The sequence below is a fragment of the Carcharhinus amblyrhynchos genome, chromosome 7, assembly GCF_965287045.1.
Source record: "Carcharhinus amblyrhynchos chromosome 7, sCarAmb.v2.hapA, whole genome shotgun sequence".
NCBI lineage: Eukaryota > Metazoa > Chordata > Chondrichthyes > Carcharhiniformes > Carcharhinidae > Carcharhinus > Carcharhinus amblyrhynchos.
The window spans coordinates 42,617,035-42,637,904 of record NC_137330.1 but is presented as its reverse complement, the minus strand read 5'-3'; the positions used below and the strand labels follow the sequence as shown (position 1 = coordinate 42,637,904).

The window sequence follows — 20,870 nt, the reverse complement described above, 5'->3', positions numbered from 1 at the left end:
TCAAATAAAATCAATTCAACTCGTTCCTTGATCCTCACCCCCCCGCGGAGCCGAGCAATCGGAGCCGCCCCACGCATGCACAGTACGGGCCGCGTCAGCGGGGCGGGCCTAACGGAAACGTGTTCCGTCGCCACTTTTGAAAGCGCGGCTGAATTGTAGGCGCCATGATGGAGGGTTCCAATGGAATTCAAACACTAACCGCCTCCGGCTCGTGAATGGGGCTGCCTGTTTGCGAAGAAAAACACCCGAAGGAGACGGCTGGAGCAGCCGTGCTTCGCGGTCGCAACACGATGTGCTCGACCGCCGGGTTGCCGCCCACGGGCGTCTGCCTCGCTTTCCGGGTAACCCGGGTGGACCCTCCCCGGCCCGGCTCCGTGCTGGTCAGGCTGTGGGGTCGCTTCCAGCAGCGAGAGAGACAACCCGAGTACCAGAGGCTGCACAGCGACATACAGAGCTGGGCCAAGACGGCCCGGGTGGTCGGAGGGGGAGCCGGGCGCAGCGTGCCGCACCCTCCCCTGGACAACAACGAGCGATGCCTGGTGGACGTGGGCGGCGAGTGGCACCGGGCCCGGGTGCTGAGCCACGTCGGCGACGATTACACCGTCTTCACCCTGGACGAAGGGCGGGCGCTGCCGGTCCGAGCCCGCAACCTGGACCGAGGTAAGAAGGACTTTTTCCAGCTGCCGCCCGAGGTGGTCTGCTGCATCCTGGCCAACTTGGTGCCTGCGCCCGGGACTGGAGCCGCCAGCGGCGGCGGCAACGACACCACAGCCGCCGCCACGGAAGACGAGCGGGAAGATGTGGAACAGGAAAAGGAGCCCGAGGACAGCGAGGATGGCGGTAAGCCGCGGGCTGGGACTGCCTCCTGGGCGCCGGCGGCGCTCTCCTTTTTCCGCGCCCTGCAGGGGCGCACCCTGGAGGCGCAGGTGGAGGCCGTGCTACCCAACCGCCTGGTACTGGTGGAGGTAGCCCGGGTGTCGCGGCAGCTGTGCGAGCTGGGCCTGGCCAGAGCCATCGACCGGGGCGCCTTCCGACTGATGGTAGAGATGTCCACCTCCCGGCCCTGCGCTGCCGCCGCCGCCGCCGTGGCCGCTTCGGGCGCCTCCTTCAGAAAAGAACGTGTCTCGGCGCCGCTGGCCGGGGGTGTTGGCGGCTCCGGGGGCGAGGCGGCTTCGAGCCTGAGTCTGCTGCCGCCGCCCAGCGAGGCGGGCTACAGCCTCAACTACTTCTACCCGCTGCTGCAGGTGGACGAGACGGTGACGGTGCGGGTGACCCATGTGCGCTACCCGGACCGCTTCTTCTGCCAACTGCGGTGCCACTGCCCGGAGCTCGAGCGGCTGCACGACAGCATGTACCGTTACTATGACAACAGCCGCGCGGCCGAGGCCCCACGCCGGCTCGGCTCGCCCTGCGCCGCCAAGAGCGCGGACGGGCGCTGGTACCGCGCGCTCATCCAGCAGACGCTGGGCGATGGTGTGCTGGAGGTCTTCTACGTGGACTACGGCGACCGCGAGGTGGTACCGGCCCGTGTGGTCCGCAAGCTCAGCCCCGGCTACTTTAAGATGCCCGTCGTCACCTACCCCTTCGCGCTGCGCGACGCCTCCGACTACGGCCGCGGCTGGTCGGCGCGCCACGTCGAGCTGCTCAAGTCGCTGATCCTGCGCCGGGTGCTGCAGGCCAAGGTGGAGTTCTACAACTCGGTGGAGAACGTCTACTACGTGACCCTCTACCAGGAGGACGGCTCCACCATCAACGCGGTATTCAATGCCCAGGCTGAGAGTCTGCTGTCGGGCTACTGCGAGGAGGGCCGCCTGAGGGCCGACAGCCAGAAGCTCAACGCGCTCCAATGCGGTGGCGACTACCTGGTCGGGGATAGGCGGGTCGAGGGGCTCTCCAAGCCCAAAGATCGCATCTCGCTGCTGAAGAACGCCAATCTGAAATTGAATGCATTTTATGATGTCCTAGTGGAATTTGTGAAAGATCCTTCTGAGTTTTGGATCCGAACCATGGAGACGGCTAGCGAATTTGAGAAACTCATGAGCAGCATTGCCAAAAAATATGGAAACTTGAGTCGAAACGAAGGATTAGTAAAGAAACCCGAACCCGGTTTGTTATGCTGTGCCAAATTTAAGGCTGACAACTTATTTTATAGAGCTGTTATTACTGAGATTCTTGATGGTCATTTCAGAGTATTTTTCATTGATTATGGAAACATGGAAGTAGTGGACTGGCATGATGTTAAGGCATTACTTCCAGAGTATAGAAAACTACCTGCCCTGGCAGTGAAGTGCTCCCTTGCAGACCTTGTTCCCAAAGATGGAATTTGGAGTAGAGAAGCTATTTCCTATTTTGAAAAGGCAGTGTTCGAAAAACATCTTGTCGTTCACGTTTTAGAGAAGGAGATGGACAAGTACTTGATTGAACTGCTCGATGTGGAAGATGACGGAGAACCTAGTGTGAATAAGTTGATCTTGCTGGCAGGTTATGCTGATCGCAAAGAACTTAAAGTCTCAAATTTCAATTCAAAGAATTTGGATTTATTGGGTCACTTGTATATTTCACATTCGTCTGAAGAAATTGTTAACACGTATGGTAAAAGCAAAAAAGACAAATTGGAGCAAAGACCAGTGACTCCTGAAAAAAATAAACCATCCACAGAGTACTGTGGTACACCAGCACTGGGTTTGACTGATTCTCTGACCACATTATTTTCTAGTCAGGGAGAATTTGAAGATAATGACAGAACAGAAATGTTGGAATCTGTAATTACAGAGTCCCCCTATAAGCAAGAATATCTTAAAGTGGGAAGCACAGTGGATGTACAAGTTTCTTACATTGATGAACCTGGTGACTTTTGGTGTCAAATGACTAAAAATACTCATGAATTGAAGATATTAATGAGTAAAATACAGGAATATTATAATGTACATGAAGATAATTTTCAACCTGGTCAATCTGCTTGTATTGTAAGGTATTCTGAAGATGGAAAATGGTACAGAGCACTGATCCTTGGAAAAGTGACTACAATGGAAGTGGATGTGTTGTATATTGATTATGGAAATAGAGAGAGAGTACCCATAAGTGAGCTGCGTCTAATAAAACCAGAATTTCTTCTTTTCAAAGGTCAGGCATTTAGGTGCAGTCTTTATAACATAATTCAGCCAATGGGTCCTGATCCGTTTATGTGGAATGAAGATTCAATTGCTGCATTCCAGGAATTTATTGATAATGCTTTAAGTTTGTACATGGAACTCAAATGCACAGTGTATGCATTGACTGTTGTAGAAGGCAAAGGTCTGTGTAATGTTGTGGATTTGAACACCCCCTTTCAGAGTGCTTGCCAGTTACTTATTGAGCGAGGCTTAGCCAAATTTGTAGGATCACCTAGTATTCTTGCTCCATCAGTAAGCCTTTATACCTATTACTATTCGACTCATGATGTGAAAATTGGTAGTGAGGAAGAGATGTATGTGAGCCATGTTGCCAGCCCAACAAAATTCTATTGCCTGCTTGGTAGAAATTTAGGTATTCTAGATAAACTTGCAGACAAAGTTAATAAACTATCTGCTAAGATGCAGGGGTATACTTTTTCACAGGGTGTAGATCCCATCTGTCTTGCAAAATATACAGATAACCGATGGTATCGTGCTTTGGCATGGCCCATACAGGACCGAATTCGGGTCTCTTTTGTGGACTATGGCAATAAATTAGATATTGATAAAGATGACTTGCTTCCAATACCCAACAGTGCAAAAGATGTTAAATTTCTACCCATGCAAGCAATTAAATGTGGATTGTCTGATATACCAGTTGACTTATCCCTGGACATTATTATCTGGTTTAAAAAAGCTGTTATGGATAAACCTTTGAAAGCTGTAGTTGTAGCAAAAGAGACTGATGGAAAACTGATTGTTGAACTATATGATGGGAACATGCAAATAAATGCAAAGATTAAGGAACAGCTATGCTTGCAGAATACCAGTGAAACAAAAACAAATGGAAATGCAGGAAGACAAAAAAACAAAAGTGAAAAGTCATGCACGCCTTACGTGGCAAAGAGTGAACATGAGACATTGCCTCTCAAAAGGCGTGTAGTTGATGACCAAGGTGATAATCGTGAAACTGAGAAGATAACAGTATCTACTTGCAAACAGGACAGGTGGAAGAATAGAACTGATGGTATTTCACAGACTGAAGAGGCTGGGCTCAAGAAATTTATTCATAATAATAAAGTATGTATAAAGAATACAAAAGAATCTTCAGATTTAAAGTTAAGCATGGTAACTGTAGATCACAAATTGGATAACAATTGTGTTGAAAGTCTGAGTGAAAACATTCACTCAATTACATCTTGGCCTAAGCTAACAGACCTCCCTCTGATGATGTTGAATGGTGGATTTAAAAGTGAGGTATCTGTTTCACATGTTATCAACCCATCACACTTTTTTGTTCAGCTTCTTCAGAATGAAGATAAAGTAACTATGATGGAAGAAAAATTGAATGCATGTAATACAAATAACAAAGTTGGAAATTTTGAGATAAGTGATGTGGTCTGTGCAGAATTTCCAGAAGATGGTTCTCTGTACAGAGCTGTTGTTACTCAGATTTGTGATAATTTAGTTTCTGTGGAATATATAGATTATGGTAATACTGCAACAATCGATGCATCAAAAATTTTTCCTCTTTCTAAAGATTTCTTAGAAGTCCACCGACTTAGCATTCCATGCTTTCTTACAGGATTTCAGGATTCAAGTTTCAGAGTCATTGATGAGGAAGTCCTATCTGAATTCATAAAAAGAACAAGTAAAACTGGGATAACATGTGAATTTATACAACAGTGTGGACAACTGTGGGAGGTTCATCTTTATGATGACCAGGGATCAATGGCCGTTTTATTGAATAACTTTGCGTTTAGAAGTGGTACTCAATATTCTGAGCAACCAACTGAATATCCTGTAATTGATGTAAGACCTGCTTCAAAGTTCAATGCATTTGTCTTCACAGTAAATTCTCCTCAGCAGTTTTGGTGTCAGTTTAAAATTACAAGTGACGGCATTTTTATTGAATCACTTGAGGAAGAGAGAGAGAAATCAGGTGAATCACTGTCCAAAGATGATTTCACTCCCAAAGCTGGCAATTTGTGTATGGTGAAAAGCAAAACCCATAATAACTGGGCTACATGTGAAATTGTGCAAGTTTGTAATGGAGTTGTTGAGGTTCTTTTTTTGAGGGAAGACATCAAGGAAAAAGTAAATAGCATGGATATAAAAGAGGTAACTCCTGCATTTACATTAACTTATGAATGTAAATTGCATGGTTTGTTTCCAATTGATGGAAATAGTTGGTCCAAAGAAGCCATTGAGCTCTTTAAAAGTTTGGTTTTGTACAAAACTGTAACTGTAAAAGTAATTAGCGTTTCTGAGGATAATGTGCTGGAAGTAGCTATATATGACCACTTGGATAATGTTGTGAGAAACAGGCTAACTGCTTCGGGATTAGGTATTGAAAAACTGTATACTTGTGTGTCTGATAAAGCCAGTTATGGGCGATACATCAAGAAACTTCCTTTAGTTGGACAGACCATTGAAGGGTACATCACTGCAGCAGAAAGTCCTAGTTATTTTTGGTGCCAATATTCATCCCCAGAAGTTCAAATGTTATCCAAAAAAATGCAAGAAGTTGGAATACTTGGTGTCACCCAGAGGGAATTATTATCTGACATTTCGGTTGGGGACAGTTGTTTTTGTAAATATTGTGAAGATGGACAATGGTACAGAGCTGAAGTGAAAAAAGTAAATGGAAGCGTACTTTCTCTGCAATATGTTGACTATGGGAATGAAGATGACGTTGGAATGGAACAAGTTAAAAACTTGCCCAAAGAGCTACTAAAGATTCCCACACAATCTTTTCCATGCTGCCTTTCGGGATATGATTTATCTAATGGTTCTTGGAAAGATGGTGCTGTGGATGCTCTCCTTAATCTTTCTGATCAGTTGTTAAAAATTACTGTGGTAGCAAATGAATGTAAAAACAGCAGTTCACCACCTTTACTGCATGTGCAAATTCAGCATATTGATGGTGTAATCAATGAAATTGTGAGAAACTTTTGGAATTTACATTCTGAAAAATATGATGAAAGTAGCCAGATATGTGATAAAAATTCATTAAGTACTGGTCATCTAACTCCTGTACTGTCTAGCCCTGGTGACTTAAATTTAAAAGAAAACCTATTGATGCAGGCTATTACATCAGACGTAACTTGTTCCAAAATACCAAATGCAGAAAACTTGGTCACTTTGTGTAAATTGCATCATGAGGAAGAAATGTGTCTTAAAAGTCCAGCTACAAATATAACTGAAGAGAACAACAAAAGTGTGATTAACCTTCCAAATATTCAGTTGTCGCCAATAATGGATGTTAAAGGTAATGAAATACATATACTAAATACTTCAAAGATCTGTGAATCTGCTGCATTGTCTTCATTTTCTACTGAAGACACTATTAAGACTGTTCTTCACAATTTTGAAGATGTGTCTTCAGGTTCAGATGAAGGAATGTCTACGGCACAGGCTTGTATGGATCAATCCTGTTTAATTGATCAGACTGAAGATACAGATCTTAAGGAAGCTCAAGGGACACTGAAAACAAGTGAATTTTTGCAGGGCTCTGTGCAGTCTATTGATTTGTATGAAGAGATTTTTAAATGTCAACAGGATCAGCCTTTTACGGAGGAAATTGGTGATGATTCCATGACCCGTATTCTCATTTCCCATGACGAGGAAGATGATGACTACTATGAAGAGCAAAACTTACCAGAAGCCCAATTGGACAGCTGTGAAATAAAAGAACAGTTTGAGACAGGTGGGTGAGAATGTTACATTAAAATTCTAACCATTCAAAGTTTTAAAATACATTTTAGAATCCAAGTTTTGAAATCTAAAATAAGACCTGATTGCAAAGTAATATGGGGCCAAGAATATTGCTTTTCAACTACTAGGTTCTGTTGCTGTCATTGTCTGCAAACTGAGATATTTGCTGGTGAATACAAGGGATTATTTCATTGCAATATGGCAATCATTTTTACTTCAAATTTGATGCCCTCACCAATTTATAGAACCTGTAACAAGCAATTTTTAAAATTTTGTTGAAGGACCTGCAATTGTTTTGACCTCAAAAGGTAAATTGTTGCTTGGTATAATTTGTGATTTGGCTTGATGTATGTAGCACATATTGCATTGCTTTTGAAGTCTGATTCTTGAATGATCTCATGAACTTCCATTTAATATGTAAGGAAAATGTTCATACAGCCTGTGTTATTGTGTTTACCATGTACTGAGTTGCAGACTGGCCTAGGCTCGATGATATACTCTTACAGCTGTATGAATAGTTCTAATTGGAAATGATGAGCACCATCCCAAGATGAAACACGTGATAGGTGAAATAGTTCTTCTAATCTGTTTCCTCATGCATTGATGCTCTGGTGATCTGGCATAATTTAGTAAATTCACTTGAATCCCAAGTGAGTATTGAAATTGCCTTTTCAGTTTGATTTGAAACCTTTTTACCAATTTGTCTGTATTTTCTTTGATCTCCCTCGCTCTTCTTCTGGCTCCCATTATTTCCAATTCCTCTTTTCCTCATTCTTGTCTACATCTTTTTCCTTTCATTTAGCCATCATATCGAGTCGCACAATGCAAATTTTGATCATTTTACAATCAGCAAATGATATTTGTTAGGTGCAAATATGAAGAGGATATCAAAAATCTGAAACAAATGCAAGTTGATAGTTGAAACCACCTTTATAAAGAAGGCTGAATGATTTGACTATAACAGGATTTTTATTTTCAACCATGTGCCGAAAGTGCGCATCGTCTCAAGGTGGTGCATGGCTCATGGGATGGGATGCCCTCCAGCGTCCCCCTGCTTGGATGGAATTCCACAGTGGCCCAAAGCATCAGCCCCACCCCCCTCAAGTCAGGTGCCCCACAGCATGAGCCGCCTCGCAGAAATGTCCTCCATGCATTTTTCCACTGTGCGGCAGCGTTTTCTCTATGGGTTGCTGCTGCACACCTGCTACCACATCCTCGCCTGTCGTCCGGATCCACCTTGACGGGCCTTGTTGTCGTTGGACGGCGGATGTCCCCAGTGGAGGTCCCTTAACGGAGGGATCTCCCCCAGTTACATCGGGGTCCTGGGGTGGAGGGTGATGCATGCAGCAGTTCCACACAATCGTAGGATTCACTAGTTCACGCGCTCCAAAGCTTGCCCCTTCTATGACCTTGTGGAGTCCATGGACCATGTCTATGTTTCGTGTCTTAGGTTGGACTCCCTTTTTTTTTGTTTTCCTGAAGAACCTTTTATTGATGTTTTGTTTGCACTTCAGTCCCGCGCTCCTGATTTATGGACACCTGGTGTGAAGAGGGGAGGGTCGGGATGGCAACTTCCTCGTGAATCTGCTCCTGGGTCTGGCGAAACATGCCATTTACAGGTCCAGGCAGCGGGCGATTGAGGGGGCCGTCCATCCTGAATTGCCCCTCTACTGTGGCTACATTCGCGGCTAGGTGTCCCTGGAGAGGGAGCATGTGGTGTCCATTGGCGCTGTTGATGTCTTCTGTGCCTGTTGGGCATCGCAGGGGCTGGGGTGCATTATTGACCCTAATAATCACATTTTAATTTGATGTTTTTAAGTTTCCTTTGTACTTTGGGTTTGTTTGGGCTGTTCCCCTTCCTTTTGAGGAGCTGCCCCTTTTACTTTGTCCTAGTTTAATTTGAGTTTGTTTATTTGGTTTGACCTTAAAAAGAGATCGGTGACCACCAAACCTGTCTTTTGTTGGTCTGTCATCTTTTGTGGTACATCAAGCAGTAATTTTCTTTATCAGTTAAGTAGTGAATTTTTTAAACTTTAAAATTCCACTGTTCAGAAAAATGTTATAATACAACCACAATAAAATTGAATTTTAAATCCAGTTTGAAAGGGGGAGGAAAGAGTCTAAAATTAGCATTTTAAACTTTTATGGGCAACTAGCTGGCCATGAAAGATGAGCTAACAAGTGAACTGGGATATCAGGCTAGAGGATAGATTCATAGAAGAGCAGTGTCAGACTTTTAAGGAAGTATTTCAAAATGTTCAGAATAACAATATTTCTACTATAAAGAAAATTCGTAAGCAGCGGACCCAAAGAAGTTGAGGGAAGTATCAAAGTTGAGGAAAAAGCAAATGACCATAAAAATGTTGGCAGGTCAGATGGGTGGTCAGAATATAAAGAATGGCAGAGAATAACTAAGAGGTTAATCAGGAAAAACTAATTCTTACAAGAGGAAGATGGCTAGAAATGTGAAATAATATACGTATTTAAAAGGAAGAGAGTAACTAAAAGTGGTCTTCTAGAGTGTGACAGGGAGAGTTAATAGTAGAGAGTAAGGAAATAACAGACAAAATGAGCTAATATTTTGCTTTTGTCTTCGATGTAGAAGATGATTTAAAAAAAAATTGCAGTAATAGTTGTACATGAGGTGGGAGAGGGGAACTTGATGTAATTATAATCACTAGAAAAGCGATATCGAGCAAACTGGAGCTATGAGCTGACAAGCCTGTGTTCTGATAGATTTCACCTTGGTGTCTTGAAGGAGATGGCTGAGGAAGTAGGTGTTGGTGTTAATTTCCCAAAATTTGCTAGATTCTGGAAAGGCTCCAACAGACTAGAAAGTAACAAATGTGGCCCCTTTAGTCAGGAAGAATTTCAGGAAATTAGCCAGTTAGCTTGATGTCTATTGTGGGGTAGAGTTGTCCATTATAGAGGTTACAGTTGGACATTTAGAAAAGCTCAAGATGATTGGAAAGAGTCAGCATGGTTTTGTGAAAGGGAGGTCAGCCTGACTAGTGAGCATAATAGAAAGTGGGTTCTGGTCAATTTTTTTTATTTGTGGACCTTGCTGTTAATTCTTTGCATCTTCAACTGACTTGAGCATGCAAGCTTTCTTTTGGGATTAAAATAAACTTTCTTGTCATGTGGCTGGAGTTTCCACTGGACCTTCTAGATCTCTCACGGATCCTTAGGGTTTCATGGATACCAATTTGGAAACCCCAGGGTTAAATGAAGTAAAGCTGAATAATTCCAAGACACAGGGGGACCTTGGTGTTATTGTGTGTCAAAGTTAATATGCAGGTATAACAAATAATTAAAAAGGCTAATGGAATGATACTTTTATGTTTGCTCATAATAAAAGGGAAGGGCATTATGTTCTAGTTATGCAAGGCATTGGTGAGAGTACGTCTTGAATACTGTATGCAGTTTAGTACTCAGTTGAGGACAGTTTACTAGATTGATATCTGGGATAAGCTGTTCAGTGAGGTTGGACGTTTGTTGTTTCCATTTGACTTCAGAAGAATGAGGTGTGAATTGACTGAAATATATCAGATCCTAAAACGTTTTGACGAGGTGGAAGTGCAAAGGAAGAATTCTGTTGGCAAGTTCAGAACTAGGGGGCACTATCTTAAAAGTTAAGGGTCATCCTTTTAGGTCAGATCAGAATTTCTTTTGAAGGCTGAGACTTTGAAACTGAGTAGTGGAGGCTGGGTCATCAAAGCATTTTAAGGTGGGGGGGATCTATTTGGGGTGGATTGGAATGTGAATTTCAAAGTACAAACAGGTCAGCCATGATCTTAGAACAAAGAACAACACAGCACGGGAAACAGGCCCTTCGGCCCAACGAGCCCGCGCCGCCGTCCCACTGTCTCATTGACCTATTCATGATTTTAGTCTACGCCTAATGTGCGAGGATCAGGGAGGTCCAATTTAGGGACAATTTAGTACCCAATCAATCAGCCTAAAAGCACATCTTTGGGGATGTGGGAGGAAACCGGAGCACCCGGAGGAAACCCACGCAACCATGGGGAGAACGTGCAAACTCCCACAGACACAGGCCCAAATCCATGTGTCCGCACAGTAACAGAGATGGTCTCTGAGCTGTCATGTTGCCCTTGAGATGGTCCAGTTTAAGCACACTAACGACATGAAGCAATAGGCAACTCCCGAAGCAACGTCCAAGAGCAGCCCACTACAACCTGCCGCATGCATGCCCCTTGCTGGACTTAAATGCCTGTGGAGACAAAAAAATTCATTATTGAACAGGCAAAGACTAACATCCCTGAGGCAAAACGTATTCCCAAGCCTACAATGTTTAGTAAGGCCTACTATATTCCCCCTATATGTAGCCCGCTCATGTGGCTGTCTAAGTGACTCTTAAACAACCCTAGCGTGCCTGCTTCCACCACCTTACTCGGCAGTGCATTCCACACCCCCACTACCCTTTGCGTGAAAAACTGCCCTCTAATATTTGTCTTATACCTAGCCCCCCTCACCCTATCTTATTAAATGGTGGAGCAGATCCGTGGGGCTGAATGGCCTATTTCTATTTTGTATGTTTGTAAGGCTCTTCTGCATTCCTCATGAAATATTGGGTATCTTTGTAAGTTTGAGGGTTGCACATTGGCAATAATCTAATTTTTTGACCCTTTGGTCTCCTTTTACAATTTCCTTTTTCAGCATATTAAATGTCTATGATATCCAGTCTTTGTCTGCACTGTTATGCTTGGTCATATTCAACATGTTGAAATCCAGATTTGTCAAATGTTGTTCCAGAAAAATGTTGGTAACTGCAGCTTGAAGTTCCTGTTGTAGTTTGTGGAAACTTATTGTGCACAACGTGGTTATCTCTTATTCCTATTCAAATCTTGAGTGATTATATTTTGAGAGTACATTAATTTTGCTGGTAGGTAACTTTTTGATAACCTCTTGCCAGTTATTCCTAGAGTGCAGAAAGGATATGTCGTGTTAGCAAAGCAAGATGGTCATATTTTGAGGAAAGTTAAGAACATGTTAGTAAACAGTTTCTTAAGCCAAAGGTTGAAAACAGATGGTTCATTTGAAATACAATACCTCAGTCAATTGTACAGCTGGAAAAAGATGACAGCTTTAACCCTCTACTGACACTTTACAATTTAATTCCAATGGACATGCTACTGTTGAAGCTGGGATTCCAGTCAGGAGCACTTCTACAGTGCTATGAAGCTTGAATCAAACAAGAATGGTGATTAAGAAGCTGTTTTCTCCGAGGATAGATGTTGAAATTATATCTGGCATGTTTCAATGAAAATGTTTTTTCTTCAATTTAACGTGAGCCCATTCAAAATAAAGACTCACTTTTTAAAAAAAAAAATTCCCAATTAGATTTTGATATTCAGTGACCAAACCAGTCATGAGACGAGTTTTTTGACAAATTGTATTTATACTTTTAACACAAACAGTTAAAGTAGCTTTGTCAGACGAGCTTTTTTTTATTCATTAAGTCTTCAGTGACATAATTTAAATACAGGAGTATTGTAGTTATTATCATTGCAATAAGATATTAAGTTGACTGCAAATGTTTTATGGATCTTCAAGTATAAAATTGTTGAAACTTTTATTAACTACTTCCTCCCCACAGCGATTAAGCCATTTGATCTAAGGTCTGATAGCTTCACATAACCAGCCAGGCAGGTCTTATACATTGTGGTCCATTACTGTTTCTGACACTTGGGTTCTGCTGTCCTTTTAAATAGCAATTCTTCAGCCGAGCCAAAAAGGTCAGCCAAGGTTGTTTCCAGTTTATTTTCTCTTGCAGTTATTGATTTTTTTTCAAGAAAAAAAAATTCTGAGCAAGAATCATTAATTTGAACAAATCTTTAATTCAATTTAATCTTGACCAGAATTGGTAGCATTCTGTTGCATGTTAGCACTTTTTTGTAGATTAATAATTCTGTACTCCATATTCATTTTTATACAGTACTTTGACCACATTATCTTAATTTTTTTTCACATGCTTTATCCATAGTTACAACTGCTACATTGAATATCTGCCCAGAAGAAGATGAAAATAAAATCCTAACCTGTGCTACAACTCTTAGTGGTGTTACGAATAAAGGAATATGGTTAATGTTTTTCTTTGCATCCTCAACAAAATGATTGGAATAATAATTTACAAACCAATTTACATTCCAAAGTTACTTTTATTTAAGGCTTTTAAGCATAGGATTATTTGTATTTCAAGTTGGTACCTGGTGTGTTTGGAATCCTGTATTGCTTTGTTGGATAATATTACAATGATCCTCTTAAAATCATGAACTTCAGTATTCTGTAGCTTTGAATGACTACTACTTGTTTTCAACTGCAACAACCAGATTATGTTCAGACACACACTAACATCTTGTGCTATAGACTCTCATTAGTTGAAAGGAATTCTATAAATTCTGGAAATCTGAAATAAAAACAAGAACATAAGAACTAGGAGCAGGCCATCTAGCCCTTCAAGCCTGCCCCACCATTCAATAAGATCATGGCTGATCTGAAGTAGATCAGCTCCACTTTCCCGCTTTCTCCCCATAACCCTTAATTCCCCTGTCCATCAGAAACCTACCTACCCGTGACTTAAGTATATTCAGCGAGGTCGCCTCCACCAGCTCAACGGGCAGAGAATTCCAGAGATTCACCACCCTTTGAGTGAAGAAGTTCTTCCTCAACTGCGATCAAAACTGCCCCCCTCCCCGCCCCTTATCTTGAGGCTGTGCCCTCAAGTCCTATCCTTTTTAAGCGGGAAGAATCTCTCTACCTCTACATCCCTTTTGTTATACGTCTCTATACGATTCCCCCCCCCCCCCCCCCCCCCAGCCTTCTAAACTCTAACAAGTACTGACCCAGTCTATTCAGTCTCTCTTCATAGGCTAGCCCCCCCCTCATCTCTGGTATCAGCCTAGTGAACCTTCTCTGCACTCCTCCAAGGCCAATATATCCTTCCGCACGTGCGGCAACCAAAACTGCACACAGTACTCCAGCTGCGGCCTCATCAGTACCCTGAACAAAATGCTGGATATATTTAGGCAGCATCTGTGGAGACAAAGCAATGCTTTAGTTGATTTTTGCAGAAACTGATAGAAACCTAATAGATTTAGAGGAAGTGGGGTGGGTGGCTAATAGAACCAGTGACAGAAGGTTTCATGGTGTGAGGTCAATGGTAATGAGGCAAGAAACAAAAGATTTGCCTAGAGGAGATGGAAATGGCAGAATAACTGTCATCTAAACAATGTATTTAAACAAATTAAATGGGCTAAGAAATTGTTTTATTATTGTCTCCCTCACCCCCCACTTTATGATCTAAAATTGTAAAAGTCCAGAAGACAAGAAAAGTTTCACTCAAAGTACGAGGTGCTGTTCTATGCATTAGAACACTAGCAAGCCAAGGACCAGAAGGTCAAATTGGGATTAAAATGGTAGACAACTGGGAAATGGCCACATTGGAATTCTGAAAACAGTGGAAGTGGGATGTTTCTGGTAGCATCACGCTGAAGGTGGCAGAGAATGGGAATGTTACCTTACACTGCACGCACCCAGAGTATTTGAAATGTAATTTTTCTAAAAGTCGACCGTGTTCTGTAGTGTCAATCGCAAATGGAAGTCTGAGTCCTGGGAAATGCACACTACAATTTTTTGCCAAAGTGGTTGGGAATGCATTGTTCAATATTTTGCTAAGAGGTGCATTTTTAAGAAAGCCATAAAGGGCTTTGTGATGGTCAAGTTACCTAACTTGTAAAGAAAATTTGATCTCTGGAAAACCCCTTCAAACTTACTATTCGCAGCAACCTGAACAGTGCACTATTGGGAACTTAAGGTATAAAAGTATCTGAGTAGTCTTAAAGGGCTACCTTTTATTGTTGAGATCATTTGCCTGTTGTGAAAAAAATTGTCATGCCTTAAATGCAAATATTAACCAAACATGTACTGTAAACTTGAATGACATCCAGGATCTAATTCATCTGACCAATTGAAAATTTTATTAATGTATTCCTGAATTTTTGTTTGAACACCATTCATTTGGTGGTCTTTATATGTAGAATTAATGAAGTAAAAATCATGAGTTAAATCAAGGAAAGGCAGTCAGCTTCATCCCTCTACTGCCTAGATGTAAATTTTTTTAAAAATCCCCAGTTCTTGCATGTTGCATCTGTGATCGTTTGGGTACTAGCTAGTTTAGATGTAATGAGTAGAGATGGTACTTTTTAATGCTTTTCCCTCAGGATTACAGATAACTGAAAGAGATGTTGAGCAAGAGGAAGTCATTTCTTTGCAAGATCCACTTACTGGCATGGAAAAAGGTATTTAAAGTTTTGAAAATGTTCCTGCTGTTTTGCTTCTGAGTAATTTATCTTGCATCATTTTGCTTCTCACCAAATTGCATGTGCAATTTTACAAAGCAATAGTTTTTGTATGATACGTAATATTTTCTTGATGCACTTGTGCCCATGTTCTCTTGACATTAAAAGACATTTTCAGTCATTGTGATTCTATTCCATCTCTGGTACACTTAAGCATAATCTCTTCTCTCCTAACTTTCAAATGTTATAATCCTTCATGTTTGGAGGGGAAGTTAGAGGAAACAAATTTGATTTGTGTGATTTATAAATAGCATTCTGGTATTGCCCTTGTAAATCTTTGCACTCTCCAATGCCTCTATCCTTTTGTGTAATATGGTGACTAGAATTGTGGGTGATCATAACTTTCAGTTATATTTCAGAAATAAAACTTCTTGGTTTGCATATTTTATGACCCTGCTAACCTGTGGTGCAACTGTTATTGATTGAATGTGTTTGTACTCCCAGGTCTGTTTTATTTCTGTCTACCTACTTAGACTTTCATTTTACAAGTATTCTTTTTCATTTATGCAATGCTGGTGTCACTGACTAGACCACCATTTATTCCATATGGGGTGAGTTGTCGTCTTGAACTGCTATAGTAGTTGTATTGTAGGATTTTTGACCCATCAGCAGTGAAGGAAAAACAATATAATTCCAAGTCAGAATGGTGTGTGACTTGGAACGGATCTTGCAGATGGTGCTCCCATGCATCTGCAACCCATTTCCTTACTGGTAGAGGTTGTGGTTTGGAAAGGATCCTTGGTGAGTTGCTGCACTGTTTTTACTAAGTGATACACTCTGCCACAATGTTGTCAAGTGTCTGAGTTGCGCTCAAACTCAGCTGCATTCATCTAGGCAAATGGAGTATTCTATAATGCCCCGACTTGTGTCCTTTAGTGGACAAGCTTTGGGACTCAGGAGGCGAGTTCATTGCCACAAAATTCCCAGCCTCTGACTTACTCATAGTCACGAAAAGCTTTTGATAAAAGAGCACATTTAATTTTGGGATTACCAACAGGCAGTAGATCAATTTGGTACTTAAATAAAAGGCTACAACAGCATTACCCCTGAACTTTTTAATGCATGAAGCAGGAAAGAACATGGATAGAAGTAGTGTTGTGTGAAACTAAAAATTCTGTATTTGGACTTGACTGAATTGACAAAGCGTTGAGCAGAGCTGAGCTAACTCTTAAGAAAATGCATCCATTTCAGGTAATGTTTCTTCAGTGAGTTCAGATGAACCTGTTATGAAGGCCTTCAGTTATTTTGGTTCCTCCATCTCTGCAGCTTTCTAAATTGTTATCAGTTACATCAATCTTGTAACTCATGTTACTGGTTTAACTAGGACCAGCATCAATGTAGGAAAGTGTTTATTTTGTATTGAGGGTGGCCTATTCCTGCTATTTCCTATGTTATGTTTTTATTTCTTGGCCAGGGGAAACAGCATCTAAACCCCTTCACAATCTTGTAGGTTTCAAGGAGGTTGCCTTACTATTTTATTTGTCAATATATTTGTTGATAAAAATATGTTGTTTTTTAAACTTGGATTTTGTTTCACTGTGCATAAAACTAATCTATTCCATCTACCTGCTGCCCTTTAATTTCTTTATTTCCTGCTTTTGAAATACCCTGGTCATGTGTTTTAGTCCTATACATGACTAGACAGACAAGCTTGCTTGGATTCATTTTGTCCATTTCTCCAAGTACTAATCTGATCATAATAATGAGCATACAGATCATATTTATGGAATAAAGCAACTTAATACTGAGGTTAAACCCCTCCTTGTTTTAACGTAGATGAGTTGTTAGAAATGCACATGCAAAATAAGCAGTTGAGTTGGGTGACAAGGCAATTTTGTTGCATTTCCACCATTTAAGTAATCATAAGGTCAACTGCATAAAGGCAAGGCACACTGACTACTTGGTGACTGGTATCTTTTTGAATCTTAAGAAGGTATCAATTGCAGCCATGCATTCTTAGCATTGTCTTTAATTTTGAACAGAACCAGCACACTAAAATCTAAACTGATAAATCTCTATACCATAGTTTCAAGTTGCTTTTTTAAATTGCCATGTTGCCAAAAAGTGAGTAATGTGTTCTTTTTCTTTAGTTTTATTTAACTTTAGGAAGAAGAATTCTTTACTGGAAATGGAAATTTAAGTTTTATCTGTTGTACTGAGGTTTCATTTCTGAGCTGTAAGTGGGGGATTACCCACTAACCACTACTCACTAGTTATATAGATTCTAGTCAGGCAGTTCATGTTGGAAGTTATTGAGTGACATAGGTATAGTTTAAGTATTCTGCAGAAGAGAAGTTGCAATTCTGTTGTGACCATGGAAAGGTATATAAATAAAATTGCATTGATATCCTGGAATTTTTATTGTTGGGAAAAGGTTCTCCTTTGAAATTACTACATTCCTCTGCAAATGACCTAAGTGGGTGGTTGAAGATGTCTAGGCGTGTTTGAAGAAATGGTCCTGATGGATGAATTGTTTGCTTTTTCAGTGATTACTCTTATGAAATGAAACCAATAGCACTGTTTGTGATTTGGACCACATATTTGTGTTTTTTGCACATGTATTTCTTCAATTTCTCCAAAGGCACACTTGAACAAACACTTGGTGAGTCAAGATTTGAAAAGAAATAAAGCAGTATAATGATTCATATCAGGTGGGTATACAGGAAAGCTATAACATTCATTTTTTCCAATAAATTCTTGTATAATTAATGACCATGCATAATAAAAGACTATTCCACTAAAGTGAGGCATGTAGCTTGGCTTAAAACTGATTTCCTATCTCCTCTCTCTGGTACGCTGGCTGTGTGCGTGCAGTGATGAAGGTTGCAATGTGCAGTTTTAAAAGCAAGATTACCTGTGAACTGAAATTGTTGATTTTTTTTTTGCTTTTTCTGGCTATTTGAACAGGACAGTTCAACAAAAGTGATAACAGTTAATCATAACTGAGACAATCTTTGCAGTGTGAAGAAACATCAAAACTAGTTTTAAAATTGATAATGTTTTTGGGAGAGTTTGTGAATATAATGACTTTAGTTGTTGCAATATTCTAACACTTGCATTTTCAGGGCATGTGGCACACTTAGCCTGGGTCTGCCTGAGTAAAGCTATGAAGTGGGCAGAGGAATTATATGCATAGAAAACAGTTTTTGCCTGTTTGGGTGGCTAATGTTTTTGGCACATTTGTTACTTCATACAGACAATGTAACTTGCTGTTTTGCCCTACTTTGGTCTCTACTTCATTGGATTGAATTTGGCTGTCTCTGCCTCAGGCACAGCTTTGTTTTTCCTGCCCCCTTGCAGGTTTTCGTTTTAGTTGAATGCACAACAGAAACGGCAGTTGGGAACAGATTATATGCAATTCAGTTTGTGATCATCGTTGTGGTTTCCAAAACACTTTCTGCATTGTGGCTTTTAGCTCAAGATAAGTAAAGCCTTATTTTGAAATTTGATTTGAACTGCTAGAAACTTCCATTCCAAACTTTGACTACAGGTTCAAAACACCCAACTTCTATCTGTTCTCCTTAACTGCATCCTTCCAAGTTGACACAGGTAACTGCAGAGTATCTTTGTGTTGTGGTGTCATGATTTCCAACAGCTATGGTAAAATAACATCCTTCAGGCCATAAACCGCTACAGCATGCAAATCTACATTTGAGGGTTTGAGTTGGCCTGATTTATAGGAATTGTTTGGTACTATTCTAGATTTGCATTTCCACAACAAACTTGGAATTGTAACTAGCCTGTGGTGAACATTCTTTATTACTGTTTATAGGTGCTTGCAGAGTATTTTGAATGTGGTTAAGTACTAAATTTATAACCCAATATATTGACTTTTTCCAACGTGCTTTTAGCTTGCCTAATTGTACTTGAGTAGTTTGTGGTCAGAGGGTTGAATAATTCAAACTGGGATTTCACCAAGGACCACTCCTCATGTCTTGTTATCCAGGAGTTTGTTCCTTTTTGTTAGTCTCATCTTTTTTGTGGCAGTGCATGCTTTGTTATAAATGCCTTTTTTTGAGTAAAAAAGCAAAGTTCTGACTTGTTCATACCTTATGTTGCTTATATTTCTTTTAATAGGATCACCTTTATTGATACTTCAGGCTAATAATATAACTCATGTGGAAGATCGAAGTGAGAATGAACACCAGAGCAGTGGGTCAAACTATCCAAATCTCAGTCCTGATGTCTTCCAGAAAGAAATTGTTGGTTCTGAAGTTCCCTGTGAGAAAGATGATGTTCAGATGCTGCATTCGACAGCTGTTGATAGTATTGCATTAGATAAAGAACAATTCATCCACAGTGCCGGTATCAAGGTTACTGATGCTGTGCAATCTTCTACCGAATCAGAAGCATTTTTTAACCACTTAATCGATCAAACCCAAAAACACCAACTGACGTCTTTTGTGGCACTTTCAGCATCAGAAAAATTAAACAAATTTGAAAATTTGTCATATAAAAATGTAGAAGCTAATAGCTGCATCACTGTAGAAGGCACTTCTACAACCGAATCTATGGATTCCCTCCAATAGTGTCACCAGAAGTATTTAAGGAAGATTTATAAAGACATACTGATTATTCCTGCTCCTGAAGATTTTTGTTAAAAGTACTCTGGCTACAAATACTAGAAAATGAGCATTTCATTTAGTCCTTTGCATTGTCCAACTGATTTTAAAAATAAACTGGAAAAGAATGCTTTGTTTCTGAAATCAATCCCCATGCTCTAAAATACAGAAACTAGTATGTTTATGGTTGATCAGGTGCCTAGAAGAGTGAGATGATCCTTTTATATTTTGGGATGTTGCAGTATTTCAGTCTACAGATGGTTATGTTCTGAATTCAAATTTGTCTTCAATTAACTTGCAAAACCCAGATTTTTTTCTTACTGTCCATGAAGATGCCAAAATTTCATTGGGGGATGGGGTGTGCAGTCAAAGTTATTAACAGGTGTATGTGTGTGGCCTGTTGGATAAAATTTGAATCTAAACGTTACTGCTGGCACCAGTCAGTTAGGAAATAACAATGTCCCATCTATAATGGTGAACATAAAGAAGTTGTAGAATTTGATTAACCTATTAAGCAAACATTGTAATGAATCTTGCTGAAAACTAATCAGTATGCAAGAATGTCAGTGGTGTTCTGTATGTATGTTACAACCAAAAATGTAATCACCCATGCTTCCTGGAAAAAATTCTTTCACAAACTCTAAATTATGAATCATAATATAAGTCGACCAAAACTAAGTCCTAGAACCAAACAGGATGTTTCCAAAAGTAGTAGTCATCAAAATACTTTATGTATGCTGCACCCTGTTAACAATGTGTTCAGTTGAAATGACAAATAAAAGCTTGTTTATGCAGATATTTTTTGTGAGGGCTCATTAAATTTTAAAAAGTTGACTATATGGCCTGTCCCACTCTGGTCTTTTTTTTGTTCTTGTTCGAAGTTGTATTTTATAAGACCAGATCACAGGTCATTTGTATTTTCCATTTTCAGAGACACATTTTGATATGCAAGACCAGACTAAGTCCTTTTTTTCTATTCTTGAGATTATCTGTCACCACTATACAAACAATATTGCCATTTCCTATTTGTCCCTTGTGTCAAAAGGTCTAAACAGTCTTTC

The 20,870-nt window shown here is 40.6% G+C and overlaps 1 protein-coding gene across 1 annotated transcript; it reads left to right on the top strand.

Moving 5' to 3' along the window:
* Window positions 1-275: 275 nt before the first annotated feature.
* Window positions 276-20,531, top strand: LOC145345579 (tudor domain-containing protein 6-like). The gene is made up of 5 exons (XM_080193417.1): window positions 276-6,861; window positions 12,874-12,970; window positions 14,472-14,533; window positions 15,110-15,187; window positions 19,325-20,531. Exons 1-5 carry the CDS (start codon window positions 291-293, stop codon window positions 19,774-19,776), a joined length of 7,260 nt encoding a protein of 2,419 aa, XP_080049543.1. The 5' UTR covers window positions 276-290; the 3' UTR covers window positions 19,777-20,531.
* Window positions 20,532-20,870: the final 339 nt, after the last annotated feature.